The sequence below is a fragment of the Octopus sinensis genome, linkage group LG30 (assembly GCF_006345805.1).
Source record: "Octopus sinensis linkage group LG30, ASM634580v1, whole genome shotgun sequence".
Lineage (NCBI taxonomy): Eukaryota > Metazoa > Mollusca > Cephalopoda > Octopoda > Octopodidae > Octopus > Octopus sinensis.
Genome location: NC_043026.1, coordinates 6,323,626 through 6,342,991, shown reverse-complemented (window position 1 = coordinate 6,342,991; position 19,366 = coordinate 6,323,626). Strand labels below are relative to the sequence as shown.

Sequence of the window (19,366 nt, the reverse complement as noted above, 5' to 3'; positions counted from 1 at the left end):
TCAAGGTCTCCCCCCCCCCCACCGAACTATCTGTCTTGTATGTGTGTGTGTGTGTATGCCCATGTATGTTTTTTGTGTGTGCGTACGCGTGCACTAATTCTCTTTCTCTCTCTCTCTCTCTCTCTGTATGCCAGTTTCTGTGTGTGTGTGTGTATGCTAGTTTCTGTGTGTGTGTGTGTGTGCATGCCAGTTTCTGTGTGTGTGTGTGTGTGTGCATGCCAGTTTCTGTGTGTGTGTGTGTGTGTATGCCAGTTTCTGTGTGTGTGTGTGTGTATGCCAGTTTCTGTGTGTGTGTGTGTGTATGCCAGTTTCAGTGTGTGTGTGTGTGTATGCCAGTTTCTGTGTGTGTGTGTGCATGCCAGTTTTTGTGTGTGTGTGTGTGTGTGCATGCCAGTTTCTGTGTGTGTGTGTGTGTGCATGCCAGTTTCTGTGTGTGTGTGTGTGTGCTAGTTTCTGTGTGTGTGTGTGTGTGTCAGTTTCTGCGTGTGTGTGCATGCCAGTTTCTGTGTGTGTGTGCATGTCAGTTTTTTTGTGTGTGTATGTACGCCTGTGTGTATATGTGTTTTGGTATATGTATGTGTGTATGTGCCTTTTTCTCTGTGTGTGTCTGTATGCTTGTGTTTGACCATCTTCCTGTATATGTGTGCATATGTGTACGTATTTACTTCTGTGCCTTTGTTTCTGTGTGTGTGTTTATGTATTCCCAAGTACTTGGTTTTGTGTGTTTACATTTGCCTGTGTGGAATCTCAGGCCCTCTGTCATATTATTATTACTATTATTGCTATTATTATTATTATTATTATTATTAAGGTAGGGGGAGCTGGCAGAGTCGTTAGCACGTCTGGGCAAAATGCTGAGTGGTGTTCAGTCTGTCTTCACGTTCTGAGTTCAAATTCTGCCGAGGTCTACTTTGCCTTTCATCCTTTCTGGGTACCTGTCAAGTACTGGGGTCAATGTAATCGACTAAATCTCCATCTCCCAAAATTTCAGACCCTTGTGCCTTTACTAGAAAGGATTACTCTCTTTTCTTTTCTCTTTTACTTGTTTCAGTCATTTGACTGCGGCCATGCTGGAGCACCGCCTTTAATCGAGCAACTCGACCCCGGGACTTATTCTTTGTAAGCCCAGTACTTATTCTATCGGTTTCTTTTGCCGAACCGCTAAGTGACGGGGACGTAAACACACCAGCATTGGTTGTCAAGCAATGCTAGGGGGACAAACACAGACACACAAACATACACGCACATACATATATATATATACGACATGCTTGGGGGACAAACATATACACACACATACATATATACGACAGGCTTCTTTCAGTTTCCGTCTACCAAATCCACTCACAAGGCATTGGTTGGCCCGGAGCTATAGCAGAAGACACTTGCCCAAGATGCCACGCAGTGGGACTGAACCCGCAACCATGTGGTTGGTAGACAAGCTACTTACTACACAGCCACTGTTGCGCCTATTATTATTATTATTATTATTATAATAGAAGATGGTGAGTTGGCAGAATCGTTAGCACACTGGACGAAATGCTTAGTGGTATTTTGTCTGTCGCTGCATTCTGAGTTCAAATTCCGGCAAGGTCAGCTTTGCATTTCATCCTTTCAAGGTTAATAAATTAAGAACCAGTTATACACTGGGGTCGATATAATCGACTATCCCCCTTCCTCACAAATTCGAGGCCTTGTTCGTCCTGTAGAAAGGATTATTATTATTATTATTATCATTATTATTATTATTATTATCATTATCATTATTATTATTATTTAGTAGTATATTTTTTATATCGTGCTTTCACTTCACTACCGAGCGCAGCTCTGTGTCCCTTGGGTATGTGCTGTGATTTGTTGTGATGCTCTGATGGTTATTGTATGGAAAGTGTTTTGCGTAGGATGTGTGCAGTGCCTAGTAGTGCAATTTTCTGTATGTTATATGTGTTTGTAAGTCCTGGTGTTTTTGTTATTATTATTATTATACTAGTTGGTGAGCTGGCTGAATTGTTAGCATAACAGGTAAAATGCTTCGTGACACTTCCTTGGGTATTGTGTCCAAATTCTGCCAAGGTAGACTTAGTCTTTCATACTTTTGGGATCCATATAACAAGCACCAGTTGAACGCTGGGGTTGATCTAATTGACTTAGCCCCTACCCCACAAATTGTTGGTTCCATGCCAAAATTCAAAACCATTATTATTGTTGCTGTTGTTGTCATTGTTAAGGCAGTAAGCTGGCAGAATCATTAGCTTGGCGGACAATATGCTTGCCAAGTTCTCGTCCATAAGTACCTGCCGTGCACTGGGTGCCGGGTGCAATTGACTACCCCACCTCCTCTTACGATCTTCAGGACTTGTGTTTACACTAGGAAAGGTTGTTGTTGTTATTATTATTATTATTGTTAGACTGGTGGATTGCTGAAATTTGTAGAGCATTGGGAGAAAATAGCATGAAGTGTTTAGTCGTGTCTGCTTTACAATCTGAGTTCAAATCCTTCCAAAGTCGACTCGGCCTTTCATTATTCTTTCCATTTTTTGATGACTCATGACATAAAGTACCAGTTGAGTACAGGGTGCTAAAAAAAAACCCCACCCATATTATAGATACTTCATCTTTCCTCTTGTTCTTGTCATTAGACTGTGGCCATGCTGGGGCAGCACCTCAAAGAGTTTCTTTCATCATCATCATCATCATCGTTTAACGTCTGCTTTCCATGCTAGCATGGGTTGGACGGTTCAACTGGGGTCTGGGAAGCCCGAAGGCTGCACCAGGCCAGTCAGATCTGGCAGTGTTTCTACAGCTGGATGCCCTCCCTAACGCCAACCACTCCGAGAGTGTAGTGGGTGATTTTATGTGCCACCGACACAGGTGCCAGACGAGGCTGGCGAACGGCCACGCTCGGATGGTGTTTTTATGTGCCACCGACACAGGTGCCAGACGAGGCTGGCAGACGGCCACGCTCGGATGGTGTTTTTATGTGCCACCGACACAGGTGCCAGACGAGGCTGGCAGACGCAAATGAATTAACCCCAGTACTGTTCTTTTGTTTTCAAGCCTGGTGGTTATTCTATTCATCCCTTTTGCCAAACTGCTAAGTTATAGGGAGTGTAAACAAACCAGCACCGGTTTTCAGAAAGTAGCGGCGGACAAATGCACACACATGATGGGCTTCTTTCAGTTTCTGTCTGTCAAATCCACTCGCAAAGCTTTGGCTGGCCTGATGCTGTTGTAGACACTTGGTCAAGGTGCCACATGGTTGGGACACAAGCCTCTTACCACACAGCCACATGTATGCAAGGCAAGAGGAGTTTTTGTCACACCCTGTCCTTGGCATTTGACCTCTGTATGATTCACTATCGTTAGCATTTGACCTCTGTATCATTCACTATCCTTTAGCATTTGACCTCTGTCCTTAGCATTTGACCTCTGTATAATTCACTGGGTTCCTTCCCCAAAGTTTGTTGCTTTGTGCCCTTCTTGAAGCCCTTGGGCTAAATCTTAAACCTGTGGAGTTCCTTGTTTAATGCTCACTATATATTTGTGAGTAAGAGGTTTGGTTTGCAACCAGAAGGTTCCAGGTTCAGTCCTACTGCGTGGCACATAGGACTAATGTCTTCTATTGTAGTCTCAGGCCAATCAAAAAAGCCTTGTGGGTGGATTTGGTAGATGGAAACTGAAAGAAGCTCATTATATATCATCATGATCATCATCATCGTTTAACGTCCGTTCTCCATGCTAGCATGGGTTGGACGGTTCGACTGGGGATCTGGGAAGCCAGAAGGCTGCACCAGGCTCCAGTCTGATCTGGCAGAGTTTCTACAGCTGGATGCCCTTCCTAACGCCAACCACTCCGTGAGTGTAGTGGGTGCTTTTTACGTGCCACCGGCACAGGTGCCAGGCGAGGCTGGCAACGGCCACAATCGGATTGGTGCATTTTACGTGCCACTGGCACGGAAGCCATTCAAGGCGGCACTGGCTTCGGCCACGATTCGGATGGTGCTTTTTACGTGACACCGACACGGAAGCCAGTCGAGGCGGCGCTGGCATCACCCACGATTTGGATAGTGCTTTTTACGTACCAGGGGTCCTGGCATCTGCCAGGTGCCAGTCATAGGATTGGTTAAATATATATATATATATATATATATATATATATGTGTTTGTGTGTGTGTGTCTTTGTGTCTATGTTTGTCTCCCATCTTTGCCTGAAAACTGCTTTTGGCGTGTTTATGTCTCCGTGACTTAGCAGCTCATCAAAAGATACCTGTAAATATGTACTAGGCTTTTTTTTTTTTTTTTAAAGTGCTGGTTGTCAATTCAATGGACTAAAATTCTTTAAGGTGGTGCCCCAGCATGGCCGCAGTCTAATGTCTGGCTCAAGTAAAAGATACCTTTTTTTTTTTTTTTTGCTTTCCCTCTTCCGTGCTTCTCCGATTCCTGTGTGCCCTTCCTCTTCACGTTTCCTATTCCGTCTTTGTGAAGTTCCATCATTTGTTACCCTTGTAGCAGTTTAAGAAAAAAAAAGAAGAAAAACGTGATTATTTTTTTTGTTTTTTTTCCATTTATTTATTATTTTTTCTTTGTTTCTTTTTATTTATTATTTTCTTTTATTTTTATTTTCCTTTTTATTTATTTTGCCTCCAAGTTTACAAAGACAATTAAAAAATCATGGAACTTGGACCATATGCTGCTGAAGTTGGTCTGACCCCAGAGTCTTTGCAGTCGGGCACGTTGACCCCTCCCGACAAGGTGAAGGTCGGCCTCGTCTTTGAGATTTTGAAATATGCAAAGAGACTCAACGTCTCGTGTCTGCAGTCCGCCAGGTGGATACTGTCGCTGTACCGAGACGCGAGGAGCGAACACGACACTGCTGAACGGCGGAAACTGTTGGATTACGTTAGGAGATCGGCATCAAGGAAGTACAGCAAGCGTGAGAAAATTAGGGGTCAAAAGCGTAAGGAGTTCCTCGACTCGCAGTTTGAATTGCCGACCAGCTTACCCGCAGAGAGGGAGAACCAGTCCCCAGGGACCGAGGAGGAGCGCAGCCCAGCCAAGGGAAAAGTCGACAGCAATACAGTAAGTATTCTCGTCCCATCCATGCCATCTCCACCAACCACCACCATCACCCCCCCCACCCCCCACCACTCACTACTTTGACCGTTGGGAGACGAGGGGGAAGCCGGTGAGAAATCCTTTACACCAGATTTGGACAGACTTTCTTCACCATGAGCTGGGTCGCATGAGATGTGACCCGGGCCACGGTTTGCCCACGACTGCTCTCTATGTTCACACGGTCTGCATGAAATAGCAGCTAAATCTCTCTTGAATGACACCGTGCCGCCTTCGAGAGTGTTGCGCCATATAATGTTGTCTGGGGCTCCCGCAGCACAGAGCAGCGTGTCGACAAAAGAGACAGGATGGTCGTGCCTGGAGTGCCCGCCTTCTTTGATGATAGGTTCCCTATCTGCTCAGTCAAGGCTGACCTTGTGGGGTCAAATTACTACTACTACTACCACCACCACCACCACCACTACTACCAACACCAACATCATCACCTCATGCTGTGTCACTCACAGTCTTTATCTCTCTCTCTCTCTCTTTCACCCCCACCGCATTCAAAATCTTTCAACACCCCCTTTGTCCAAACATGAGCAGCTCTGACCCCTTCTACACACTTAAACCACTTCTGCTATTTCCCTGCCAATTCTTGTTTTATTTATTTTATTTAAAATTTTTTATTTATTTTTGTTTATCATATTCATGTTGTTTTGCTTCTTTTTTTTTCTTTTTCTTTTTAAATTTCTTTTTTTTTTTTTTGTTTATCTTTTCTGGAACCATCGTTTATCAAGCTTCTTGTATCTGCAAAATGAATTAACCCCAGAGGTGGAGGTGGAGGTCAACGTGATGGGTTGCCACCCTATACTCTCTGCAAAAGGGGTTGGCATTGGAAAATGGGGGCAGGGGTGGGTGGGTGGGAAAGGGAAACAGCATCCGGGCATTGAAGTATGGGCCCCGGTCAGATCCTGTCAAACTACCCGCCTCTCCCACATGCCAACATGGGTCATCATCATCATCATCATCACCACCACCATCATTTAACATCCACTTTCCATGCTGGCATGGGTTGGACAGTTTGACTGAAAACTGGTCAGCCAGAGAGCTACACTAGGTCAGATTTGGCATGGTTTCTACGGCTGGATGCCCTTCCGAACACCAACCACTCTGAGAGGATAACAGGTGCCTTTTATGTGCCACCAGCACAAGTGCCATTTACACAACACCGGCAAGGGCCACAACTACAATTTTACGGGTGCCACTTACATGACATCTGCAACGACCATGACCACAATTTCACTTGATTTGACGAGTCTTCTCTAGCACAGCATATCCCCAAAGGGCCCGGTCACTTCTCATCACCTCCAGGCATTAAATTAAGACGATGACGACGCCCCCTTGTAGCTATGTTAGAAATCCTTATTCGATTGCCCTTGACCATACCCGCACCCTTCCACCACTGTTTTTCCACCACGACACATCCTTACCTCTGCAACACCCCTCGTCTTTATTTCTGCCGTTCCTTCCCATCACAACTTGTCATATGGAATGGCCAGAACTTTGTTTTGTTCTGCTTCATTGAACCTAGGCCTGAGCCATGGGAAGGCCTTGGTCTTGTACCTCATGTCCCCCTGGGGCTGGCAGACCCACTGGAATGGCAAATATAAATACGTAGTTGTATTTTAGCCACAGCTGTTTTGCAAACTCCACTCAAGTCCTGCTGAGGTCCACTACAGGTCAGTTCACTGCCATCAATTCACTGTGGAGAAAGTTCACCATGGAAATGGTGACCCCCTTCGGTCAGACACTGACCATGGGTTTGCACCTAGAGAGTTACCCTCTGAAGCACAAGTCTGGGCAAGGTTGTTTTATGGAAGACCAGTAGTCGCCCATGCATACCGGCCTTCCCCTCCACGTCACCGATGTTGTCCAAGGGAAAGGCAAAGGGGCCGATACAGCTTGGCACCTGTGACATCACAACTCATTTCTACAGCTGAGTGAACTGGAGCAACGTAAAATAAAGTGTCTTGCTCAAGAACACAACACGCAGCCCAGTCCAGGATTCGAGCTCACAACCTCACGATCGTAAGCTCGATGCTCTAACCACTGAGCCACGCGCCTTCACACCATGGAAATATATCCATAGTATCTTACGATTATCGTCATCGTCATCACTTAACATCTGCCTTCCATGCTGGCATAGATTGGACAGTTGGACAGGAGCTGACCAGGCTGAAGACTGCCCCACACCTGTGTCTGTTTTGGCAGGGTTTTTACAGCTGGATGCCCTTTTGGGACTCTATCACCATGGATCTTATTGGCTATGTTCGTTTAAGCATCATCCGACCGTGGCCGTTTGCCAGCTCTGTCTAGCACCTGTGCGGGTGGCACATAAAAAGCACCCACTACACTCACGGAGTGGTTGGCGTTAGGAAGGGCATCCAGCCGTAGAAACACTGCCAGATCAGACTGAGCCTGATGCAGCCTTCTGGCTTCACAGACCCCAGTTGAACCGTCCAACCGATGCTAGCATGGAAAGCGGACGCTAAATGATGATGATGATGATATATATATATATATATATATATATATATACATATATACACACACACACATATTGAGGCAAATGTAAACAAATCAAAATCACTGACGTGGCCGATGACAGTACTGCCTGATTGGCACTCGTATCAGTTGAATGTTAAAAGAACGTCCGAGCGTGGTCGTTGCCAGGGCCACAGATTGGTTCCTGTGCCAGTGACATGTGAAAAGCACCATTCGAGCATGATTGTTGCCAGCATCGCCTTACTGGCACATATACCGGTGGCACGTGGAAAACAACATTTGAGCGTTGTTGTTGCCAGTGCCGCAAAACTGGCTCCCGTACAGATAGCATGTAAAAACAACGTGGTCGTTGCCAGAAGCGCTTGACTGGCCCTCGTGCCGGTGACACGTAAAAGCATCTACTGCACTCTTGGAGTGGTTGGTGTTAGGAAGGGCATCCAGCTGTAAAAATCCTGCTTAAACAGTCAGAGAAGTCTGGTGGAGTTTTCTGCCTGTGAAACCGTCCCGCCCATGCTAAATAATAGTGATGACTAGGGGTGATTTCTTGAACTAAAATACTCCAAGGTGGTGCTCCATCTTGGCTGCAATCCAATGATTGAAACAAGTAAAAGATAAAAGATATGTATTTGTCCGTGTGTTTTTATTTTAAATGTTTGGATTATTTTGTTTGTTAGCGATGGTGTTTGTGTAGTGAGAATGTGTTGTGCCATAGTGTGGGTGTGTGAGGGTGCCCATGGGGAATGAGGGCACATTGTGGAGCGAGGGCATGCCCTCTGTGCAGCAGTGAAGACACTGTATTCTTTTGCCGCGTGCTGGCAGAATCGTTAGCACGCCGGGCAAAATGCATAGCCGTATTTCGTCTGCCGTTATGTTCTGAGTTCAAATTCCGCCGAGGTCGACTTTGCCTTTCATCCTTTTGGGGTCGATAAATTAAGTACCAGTTACGCACTGGGGGTCCATGTAATCCACTTAATCCGTTTGTCCCCTCTGTGTTTAGCCCCTTGTGGGTAGTAAAGAAATAGGTATTTCGTCTGCCGCTATGTTCTGAGTTCAAATTCCACCGGGGTCGACTTTGCCTGTCATCCTTTCGGGGTCGATAAATTATGTACCAGTTACACACTAGGGGTCCATGTAATCGACTTAATCCGTTTGTCCCCTCTGTGTTTAGTAAGCCCCTTGTGAGTAGTAAAGAAATAGGTATTTCGTCTGCCGCTACGTTCTGAGTTCAAATTCCACCGGGGTCGACTTTGCCTGTCATCCTTTCGGGGTCGATAAATGAAGTACCAGTTACACACTGGGGGTCCATGTAATTGACTTAATCCATTCGTCTGTCCTTGTTTGTCCCCTCTGTGTTTAGCCCCGTGTGGGCAGTAAAGAAATAGGTATTCTTTTGCTGACTTAATCTTACTTACCTTTCTTTTCTCTTCCACAGATAATGGCGAAGATAAAAGGACCGTACTCGCTTCGGCGATCCAACCAGAGCTCCCTGGAGCTCATGATGGAATGTGAGGAAGATGATTTGTCCCCGTGGCAAATCGAAGCTTCCCGTCGGGCCCTGGATGACTACGAGAAAGCAGTCCAACGTATCAAAGCTGCAAAAGCCCGTCAAATGATACAACAGAAAGCATCGTCTGTTACCACCCCAGCTTGTAAGTTGCCAGTCTCTCCCTCTTCACCCTGTTCAAACCCTTTTCTAAGTTAATGCTGTTTTTAGCCAAATAACAAAACCCCTAACGAGGTCACTGTCTGTTAGAAAGGTTGCTTTATTGAAGGTAGTGAGCTGGCAGAAATATTAGCACACCGGGCGAAATGCTTAGCAGTATTTCGTCTGCCGTTGTGTTCTGAGTTCAAATTCTGCTGAGGTCGACTTTGCCTTTCATCCTTTTGGGGTCAATTAAAGTACCAGTTACACACTGGGGTCAATATAATCAACTTAATCCGTTTGTCTGTCCTTGTTTGTCCTCTCTGTATTTAGCCCCTTGTGGGTAGTAAAGAAACAGATTAACCCCAGGAAATTTACTCTGGTTGTTATTTCTAGTAAATCTAGTGACCAGGTAGAGGTCGACTTTGGCTTTCATCCTTTCGGGGTCGATAAATTAAGTACCAGTTACGCACTGGGGTCGATATAATCGACTTAATCCGTTTGTCTGTCCTTGTTTGTCCCCTCTGTGTTTAGCCCCTTGTGGGTAGTAAAGAAATAAGAAAAGTTGCTTTATTCTCTGTCCATTATTGACCGTGGAACATTGCAATATCTAGCCCCCGGGGTGTGCAAACTACTCATCACCCAGAAGTCTGCCCTGAGGGTAACTGTTTTGTGTTGTTATCTTTCAGCCCTTCCTAGGAGTAAATCCCCTGATGTGATCATTGTTGGTGAGACGCCAGCGACCCGAGTTCCAAACCAGGTTCAGCAATCGAGAATGGGTTCGACACAGCTTCTGAAGGTAAGTGTGTGGGTGTGTGTGTGTGAGGGGGGGGGTCATTGTGTGTGTGGGTGCGTGTGAGTGAAAATATGTGTGTGAGTGAAAATGTGTGTGTGTGTGTGTGTGAGTGAAAATGTGTGTGTGTGTGTGTGTATGTGAGTGAAAATGTATGTGTGTGTGTGTGAGTAAAAATGTGTGTGTGTGTGGGGAGTCATTGTATGTGTGTGTAAGTGAAAATGTGTGTGTGGGGGGTGTCATTGTGTGTGTAAGTGAAAATGTGTGTGTGTGTGTAAGTGAAAATGTGTGTATGTGTGTAAGTGAAAATGTTGTGTGTGGGGAGTCATTGTATGTGTGTGTAAGTGAAAATGTGTGTGGGGGGTGTCATTGTGTGTGTGTGTAAGTGAAAATGTGTGTGGTGTGTGTGTGCTTTTCACTTTTGTGGCTGTGTGGTAAGAAGGTTGCTTCCCAACCACATGGTTCTCGGTTCAGTCCCGCTGTGTGGCACCTTGGGCAAGTGTCTTCTACGATAGCCTCAAACAAACCCAAAGCCTTGTGAGTGGATTTTGTAGACGGAAACTGAAAGAAGCCAAATAACAAAACCTCTAACGAGGTCACTGTCTATCAGAAAGGCTGCTTTATTGAAGGCGGCGAGCTGGCAGAAATATTAGCACGCCGGGCGAAATGCTTAGCAGTATTTCGTCTGCTGTTGTGTTCTGAGTTCAAATTCTGCCGAGGTCGACTTTGCCTTTCATCCTTTCGGGGGTCGATAAATAAAGTACCAGTTACGCACTGGGGTCGATATAATTACACACACACACACACACCCAGAGAGAATAATCCTCCAACTATTGCGGGTGTTACATTGTGTTTGGCAGAGTAATCCGAATGCTAAAAGAGTTGAATATAGGCGCAGGAGTGGTTGTGTGGTAAGTAGCTTGTTTACCAACCACATGGTTCCGGGTTCAGTCCTACTGCGTGGCACCTTCGGCAAGTGTCTTCTACTATAGACTCGGGCCGACCGAAGCCTTGTGAGTAGATTTGGTAGACGGAAACTGAAAGAAGCCTGTCGTATATATGTATATACGTGTGTTTGTGTGTCTGTGTTTGTCCCCCTAGCATTGCTTGACAACCGATGCTGGTGTGTTTATGTCCCCGTTACTTAGCGGTTCGGCAAAAGAGACCGATAGAATAAGTACTGGGCTTACAAAAGAATAAGTCCCGGGGTCGAGTTGCTCGATTAAAGGCGGTGCTCCAGCATGGCCGCAGTCAAATGACTGAAACAAGTAAAAGAGTAAAGAGAATGTTAACTGAACTCCTGAATCCCTTCGTGTCCCTTTATTTAGTGGAGTCGATCTTAAACTATTGTTCTCCTCCTTCTTTTCCTTCCAGTCCCAACTCCATGCCAACCAATTACAGCGCTCTTCTCTTTCAAACTCCATGCTCACTGCCAACACCCTCAACAAAAACCTTGCGGGAAACATGTCCCTCGGCAAAGTCCAGGGACAAATGCGAAAACCTGGTAAGTTTATTGATTGATGTTTTTTTTTATTTTATTAAGGCTTTGCCTTCATTTAAAAAGAATTTGTTTTTCATCTAAAATTCTCCTTTTGTCTAATCTTCCTGTTTCGTCTGTCTGTTTGTCTTATTTGTCTGTCTAGCTGTCTGTCAGTCTGTCTTTCTAGCTGTCTGTCTGTCTGCCTAGCTAGCTGTCTGTCTATCTGTCTAGCTAGCTGTCTGTCTGTCTGCCTAGCTAGCTGTCTGTCTGTCTGCCTAGCTAGCTGTCTGTCTGTCTGCCTAGATAGCTGTCTGTCTGTCTGTCTATCTGTCTAGCTAGCTGTCTGTCTGTCTGTCTAGCTATCTGTCTGTCTGCCTAGCTAGCTGCCTGTGTGTCTGTCTGTCTAGCTAGCTGTCTGTCTGTCTGTATGTCTGTCTAGCTAGCTGTCTGTCTGTCTGCCTAGCTAGCTGTCTGTCTATCTGTCTAGCTATCTGTCTGTCTGTCTAGCTAGCTGTCTGTCTATCTGTCTAGCTATCTGTCTAGCTAGCTGTCTGTCTCTGCCTAGCTAGCTGTCTGTCTGTCTGTCTATCTGTCTAGCTAGCTGTCTGTCTATCTGTCTAGCTATCTGTCTAGCTAGCTGTCTGTCTGTCTATCTGTCTAGCTATCTGTCTAGCTAGCTGTCTGTCTGTCTGTCTAGCTAGCTGTCTGTCTGTCTGCCTAGCTAGCTGTCTGTCTGTCTGTCTATCTGTCTAGCTAGCTGTCTGTCTATCTGTCTAGCTATCTGTCTAGCTAGCTGTCTGTCTGTCTGTCTGTCTAGCTAGCTGTCTGTCTGTCTGCCTAGCTAGCTGTCTGTCTGTCTGTCTATCTGTCTAGCTAGCTGTCTGTCTATCTGTCTAGCTATCTGTCTAGCTAGCTGTCTTCTGTCTGTCTAGCTAGCTGTCTGTCTGTCTGCTAGCTAGCTGTCTGTATGTCTGTCTAGCTAGCTGTCTGTCTGTCTGCCTAGCTAGCTGTCTGTCTATCTGTCTAGCTAGCTGTCTGTCTATCTGTCTAGCTATCTGTCTAGCTAGCTGTCTGTCTGCTAGCTAGCTGTCTAGCTATCTGTCTAGCTAGCTGTCTTCTGTCTGTCTAGCTCTGTCTGTCTGTCTGTCTAGCTATCTGTCTGTCTGCCTAGCTAGCTGCCTGTGTGTCTGTCTGTCTAGCTAGCTGTCTGTCTGTCTAGCTAGCTGTCTGTCTGTCTGTATGTCTGTCTAGCTAGCTGTCTGTCTGTCTGCCTAGCTAGCTGTCTGTCTATCTGTCTAGCTATCTGTCTGTCTGTCTAGCTAGCTGTCTGTCTATCTGTCTAGCTATCTGTCTAGCTAGCTGTCTGTCTGTCTGCCTAGCTAGCTGTCTGTCTGTCTGTCTATCTGTCTAGCTAGCTGTCTGTCTATCTGTCTAGCTATCTGTCTAGCTAGCTGTCTGTCTGTCTAGCTAGCTGTCTGTCTATCTGTCTAGCTAGCTGTCTGTCTGTCTGTCTAGCTAGCTGTCTGTCTGTCTGCCTAGCTAGCTGTCTGTCTGTCTGTCTATCTGTCTAGCTAGCTGTCTGTCTATCTGTCTAGCTATCTGTCTAGCTAGCTGTCTGTCTGTCTGTCTGTCTAGCTAGCTGTCTGTCTGTCTGCCTAGCTAGCTGTCTGTCTGTCTGTCTATCTGTCTAGCTAGCTGTCTGTCTATCTGTCTAGCTATCTGTCTAGCTAGCTGTCTAGCTAGCTGTCTGTCTGTCTGCCTAGCTAGCTGTCTGTCTGTCTGCCTAGCTAGCTGTCTGTCTATCTGTCTAGCTAGCTGTCTAGCTATCTGTCTAGCTAGCTGTCTGTCTGTCTAGCTAGCTGTCTAGCTATCTGTCTAGCTAGCTGTCTGTCTGTCTGTCTAGCTCTGTCTGTCTGTCTGTCTAGCTATCTGTCTGTCTGCCTAGCTAGCTGCCTGTGTGTCTGTCTGTCTAGCTGTCTAGCTAGCTGTCTGTCTGTCTGTATGTCTGTCTAGCTAGCTGTCTGTCTGTCTGCCTAGCTAGCTGTCTGTCTATCTGTCTAGCTATCTGTCTGTCTGTCTAGCTAGCTGTCTGTCTATCTGTCTAGCTATCTGTCTAGCTAGCTGTCTGTCTGCTGTCTAGCTAGCTGCTGTCTGTCTGTCTGTCTATCTGTCTAGCTAGCTGTCTGTCTATCTGTCTAGCTATCTGTCTAGTAGCTGTCTGTCTGTCTAGCTAGCTGTCTGTCTATCTGTCTAGCTAGCTGTCTGTCTGTCTGTCTAGCTAGCTGTCTGTCTGTCTGCCTAGCTAGCTGTCTGTCTGTCTGTCTATCTGTCTAGCTAGCTGTCTGTCTATCTGTCTAGCTATCTGTCTAGTAGCTGTCTGTCTGTCTGTCTGTCTAGCTAGCTGTCTGTATGTCTGTCTAGCTAGCTGTCTGTCGTCTGTCTATCTGTCTAGCTAGCTGTCTGTCTATCTGTCTAGCTATCTGTCTAGCTAGCTGTCTATCTGTCTAGCTAGCTGCTGTCTGTCTGTCTGTCTAGCTAGCTGTCTGTCTGTCTGCCTAGCTAGCTGTCTGTCTGTCTGCCTAGCTAGCTGTCTGTCTATCTGTCTAGCTAGCTGTCTGTCTATCTGTCTAGCTATCTGTCTAGCTAGCTGTCTGTCTGTCTAGCTAGCTGTCTAGCTATCTGTCTAGCTAGCTGTCTGTCTGTCTGTCTAGCTGTCTGTCTGTCTGTCTGCCTAGCTAGCTGTCTGTCTATCTGTCTAGCTAACTTTCTGTCTGTCTGTCTGTCTAGCTAACTTTCTGTCTGTCTGTCTGTCTAGCTGTCTGTCAGTCTAACAAGCAAGTTGTTTGACTAGCTGTCTGTCTGTCTAACTAGTTAGCCATGTGTCCATGTGTCTAGTTAGCTGTCTGTGTGTCTGGCTCTCTGCCTGCCTACCTCGTTAGCTACCTGTCTGTCTATCTAGTTATCCATCTCTCTCTCTTGTACATCTGTCTTTCTCCTGTAACTCTCTATTTTTCTCTCACTCAATTTATCTTTCTCTCCGTCTTTTTAGCTCCGTATTTATTCCCTCTTCCTCCACCTCTCTCTCTCTGTCTTTCTGTCCATCTCCCTTGCCTACATCCTCTTTCCCTCCCTCCCTCCTTCTTTGTCATTTTCCCCCTCTTCATTTAGATCTGCCCTATTTCACTTCTACCATCCAAGGTGTTGATGACACCAGGGCTGTGGAGTCGGAAACAGTTTAGGGGTAGCTGGAGTCAGAGTCAGTAAAACTATATTGACTCTGACTTGCCATATCTTTATTCATTAATCTAAACCAGTCATGAGAAATAGGTCTGACCCTAACCTTAACCCTAACCCTACTCATCTCACCTGTTTACATGACCTCTCTCTCCTTTGACTGCTAACCTTATCATCACTTGACCCTTTCACCTCGCTTTTCCCAGCCTCTGACTAGTCACTTGACCTCTCGGCCCTTTCCGTTGTCTCCTCTAACCCCTGACCTTTTTCTCTCTCTCACAGGCGAAAACAGTTCCCTATCACAGCAACACTCCCTGATTTTACCAAAGGCTATCTCTTCTTTGCTCTCCGCTGGACCTCTCTCTCCTTTGACTGCTAACCATATCATCACTTGACCCTTTCACCTCGCTTTTCCCAGCCTCTGACCAGTCACTTGACCTCTCGGCCCTTTCCGTTGTCTCCTCTAACCTCTGACCTTTTTCTCTCTCTCACAGGCGAAAACAGTTCCCTATCACAGCAACACTCCCTGATTTTACCAAAGGCTATCTCTTCTTTGCTCTCCGCTGCCAATCACAGACAAGTTGGAAGTGGAAACAACAGCAACAACAACAACAACAACAGCCTCAGCCAAAGCGAACAAGGGACCACCAGTGCTAACACGATCGGCTATGGCTTCAAGAAAACCGATCCCTTGGACACAGCCTCGACAACACTGAAACGGTCAGCGGACACAGATTCAGCCCAGTCCCCACCCAAAAAGAAGGTGCAGCGAAAAACTTCAACAGATTCCTCTGCCGGTCAGTTTCTTCCCTTTGGTCAACAGTGGCAGTAGTTGTTCGGGGCGGGGGTGGGGACGGGGTGGGGGTTTGATGTTCTGGTTTTGTCGTCATTGTCATCATGAAATGTAAATGTTGTAGGCGCAGGAGTGGCTGAGTGGTAAGTAGCTTGCTAACCAACCACATGGTTCCGGGTTCAGTCCCACTGCGTGGCACCTTGGGCAAGTGTCTTCTGCTATAGCCCCGGGCCAAACCAATGCCTTGTGAGTGGATTTGGTAGATGGAAACTGAAAGAAGCCTGTCGTATATATGTATATATATATGTGTGTGTTTGTGTGTCTGTGTTTGTGCCCCTAGCATTGCTTGACAACCGATGCTGGTGTGTTTACGTCCCCGTCACTTAGTGGTTCGGCAAAAGAGACTGATAGGATAAGTACTGGGCTTACAAAGAATAAGTCCCGGGGTCGATTTGCTCGATTAAGGCAGTGCTCCAGCATGGCCGCAGTCAAATGACTGAAACAAGTGAAAGAGTGAAAGAGATTGTGAATGGGTGCAGTTGTGGCTGTGCGGTGGAGAAGCTTCCTTGCCAACTAGGTGGTCTCCGGTTTGGTCCCACTGCGCAGCACTCCAGGGTAAAGTGGTCTTCCGCTACAGCTTTGGGCTTGACCAAAGCCTTGTAGATGGAAACTGAAAGAAGCCTGTCATGTACTCCTTCATTCTTTTACTTGTTTCAGTCATATGACTGTGGCCATGCTGGAGCACCACCTTAAAGGGTTTTAGTCGAAGAAATCGGCACCAAGACTTATTGTTTGTAAAGCTAGTATTTATTCTGTTGGTCTCTTTTGCCAAACTGCTAGGTTATGGAGACATAACGATGGTGGGGTTGGGGGACAAACACACACACACACATATACGACAGGCTTCTTTCAGTTTCCATCTATCAAATCCACTCACAAGACTATGGGCGACCTGAGGCTATAGTAGAAGACACTGGCCCAAGGTGCCATGCAATGGGACTGAACCCAGAACCATGTGGTTGGGAAGCAAGCTTCTTACCACACAGCCACGACTTTCACTTGCTTCTGTCATTTGACTGTGGCCATGCTGGGGCACTCACTTTAAAGGGTTTTACATTTGACAAAGTAACCTGAATGCCAAAGGGGGTTAAAAGTATTTTCATCTGGGACAACCCTGTCTCCCATTCATCCTAAGTCTACCTCATACTACACTATTGAATGTGTCATTCATATCTACTTGCAGTGTTCAATTTCCATATGCCATAAACCCCGATACCTGGGGACATTTGGCTGTTAAATTGTGTAAGGTCAAGTGGTTCATGTGGTCCCTATTTTAACCCTTTTTTAGCATTCAGATTACTCCATCAAAATGTAATGCTTATATCACGTGATCACGTGACCGACCAGACCATCAGATGTAGTTACACATCGCTGGTCACAATGTGCTTTGCATTGTTTTAGCCTTCAAATGACGCCACCCCGCTGGCTAAGCGAGCAGGCCAACAGAAGAAAGAGTGGAAGAAAGTGGTGAAAGAGTACAGCAGGGATCACCACCCCCTGCCGGAGCTTCGTGGAGCTTTTAGGTGTTTTCGCTCAATAAACACTCACAACGCCCGGTCTGGGAATCGAAACCGCGATCCTACGACCGCGAGTCCGCTGCCCTAACCACTGGGCCATTGCGCCTCCACAATGCTTATATATTCATATCATTTTGTATTAATCCTGAATTATCTCATAGCTTTGAGATTTTGATGATGTAATTGCTTGTTTTTAGAATGACATTGTAAGGTAAGTGTGATAAGCTGGATCTGGCCAGGTTTAACATAAAACCTAGAATTTTTGAACCAGATCTGGCCACTTTAAATACTAAGGGTTAAAATGCTGTGTGTGCATCACATCTGAGGATTGAACCTGTGTCCCTGTTGTTTGCGAGACTTCAGTCTTATTTTGTGTTTTTTTTTTACCTTCTTCTTTCAGGAAACTGGGTCCCTCTGGACGAATATTATTATGGCAAAATGGAAGGTGACCCAAATTATTGGGAAGAGAAAGGAGAACACAGATTTAAGGTAGGCTTTTTTTTTTTTATTGTTAAGGGAGCAGAATCTTTAACATAGTGGGCAAAATGCAAAATGGGGTTTTGCCCGGGTTAACTTTCTGAGTTAAAATTCTGCCAAAGTCGACTTTGCCTTTCATCCTTTCAGGGTCAATAAATTAAGTACCAGTTATGCACTGGTGTCGATATAATCAACTAGTCCCCTTGCCCCAAATTTCAGGCCTTGTGCCTATAGTAAAAAGGACTATTATTATTATTATTATTTTTATTATTATTATTTTTTTATTATTATTATTATTTTATTATTATTATTATTATTAATCTGGAATTTAGGACATTTATATTAATTATGAGGTATTCTATATTTTTCAGCTAGGGTGTAGTTGGGACTCAAGGGGGTGGTACAAACCTAGCGATATGTGTTTTATAGTGAAAGCAAAATTTCCATTCAAATGGCAATTGCCGGACGATTTTCTGTTTGAGTCTAACCGTTTTATGTCGTAGTGGAAACGCGACCTATGTCGCAAAGAGACATACGAGTATCGTATAAATTTTATTATTGGAAAATTTACTATATTTTGTACATACGAATATACCAGCCTGTGGGTGCAATAAAATGTGCTCGCAGGCACAATTGTGCCTGTAGGTGGGCGTTTCCCCACCCCTGCTTTAACCTCTGGTCACCTGTCACAAAGCCCCCTCATTCAGTAGCACACCTCCTCTCACTTGAGGAACCTTTGTCACACCGATGCCACATCAGAGGCACTCGGTCCTCACTGTAAAGGGATCAGCATTAGGAAGGCCATCAAGCTACAGAAAACTTCGCTGGGGTTAGCACCTTGTGAAAAGCACCCACCCCGCTCTTTTTCTATCTCCATGGCTCTCACTCGTTCTCTTCTGTTGCAGTGTTGGTATTGTTCCAAGATGTTGTACAACAACGTGCGCACAATGATGCACATGCAGGGTCACATTGACAGCGAGAAGCAACAGAATCTTGACCTCAGTGACCTCACCCAGTGTAAACATTGCTACAAGCAGTTTGATACTCCTTTTGAAATGCAAACTCACATTGAGAAGGTAAGCACTTTTCTTTTTATTTTCTTTCAGTCATTTCACTGTGGCCATGCTGGAGCACCGCCTTTGGTTGAACAAATCGACCTCCCTTCCTCAGGACTTGTTCTTTGTAAGTCACAAAAAAAAAGTCACGGGGGTTTTTGTCCGGTTGGGTTTTGTCCTAAGGGGCGGATTTGTCCAGTTCCCATAAATTAATTGTGACTTTTTTTCCTGTGTCTTTATTACCGGTCACCTAATAAATAGTCCAGTTGAAATCTAATGGATTTAATTTCTTAGAAATAAGCTGTAAATGTGGTCCAATCGATGTGTTTGTTAATCTGTGGTTTTCTCCATTTTCTAATTATTTGCATTTTATATATATATATATATATATATATATATATAAAAGTGAAGTTGTGTGTCTGTCTCCTACGATTTAGATTCCTAACTACTCCCACATTTTGCGGTGCAGTTTAACCAAAAGCGGGTATCTTATAGTCGTGATTCATATCGAGCCCTTCTGGGTATTAGCGCGCGTCTACGATGAGTCTACGATTTAAAAAAAAATTTACCATAATTTTTACGTATTTTTAATGCATTTTCGCTCAGTTTATATAAGGGAAGTAACTCTCTAAAAATTTATTATTAAATCTCAGAACGTAAAAAGCTACAGTAACACCCCCACCTTTGTGGTTAGC

General features: G+C 45.3%; 1 protein-coding gene across 9 annotated transcripts in view; it reads left to right on the top strand.

The window, feature by feature from the left end:
* Nucleotides 1–19,366, top strand: part of LOC115226296 — a 109,680-nt gene that overhangs the window by 43,263 nt on the left and 47,051 nt on the right. For 6 of the 9 annotated variants that reach the window (XM_029797286.2, XM_029797288.2, XM_036515181.1 and 3 more), the window contains 7 exons: nt 4,649–5,079; nt 9,053–9,269; nt 9,952–10,061; nt 11,430–11,559; nt 15,264–15,566; nt 17,540–17,628; nt 18,522–18,692. In XM_029797286.2, coding sequence (XP_029653146.1) covers nt 4,672–5,079; nt 9,053–9,269; nt 9,952–10,061; nt 11,430–11,559; nt 15,264–15,566; nt 17,540–17,628; nt 18,522–18,692 — 1,428 coding nt within the window. In that variant the 5' untranslated portion in view covers nt 4,649–4,671. The remainder of the gene's footprint in view (nt 1–4,648; nt 5,080–9,052; nt 9,270–9,951; nt 10,062–11,429; nt 11,560–15,263; nt 15,567–17,539; nt 17,629–18,521; nt 18,693–19,366) is intronic. The other 3 variants (XM_036515182.1, XM_036515183.1, XM_029797289.2) reach the window with 1 other exon arrangement.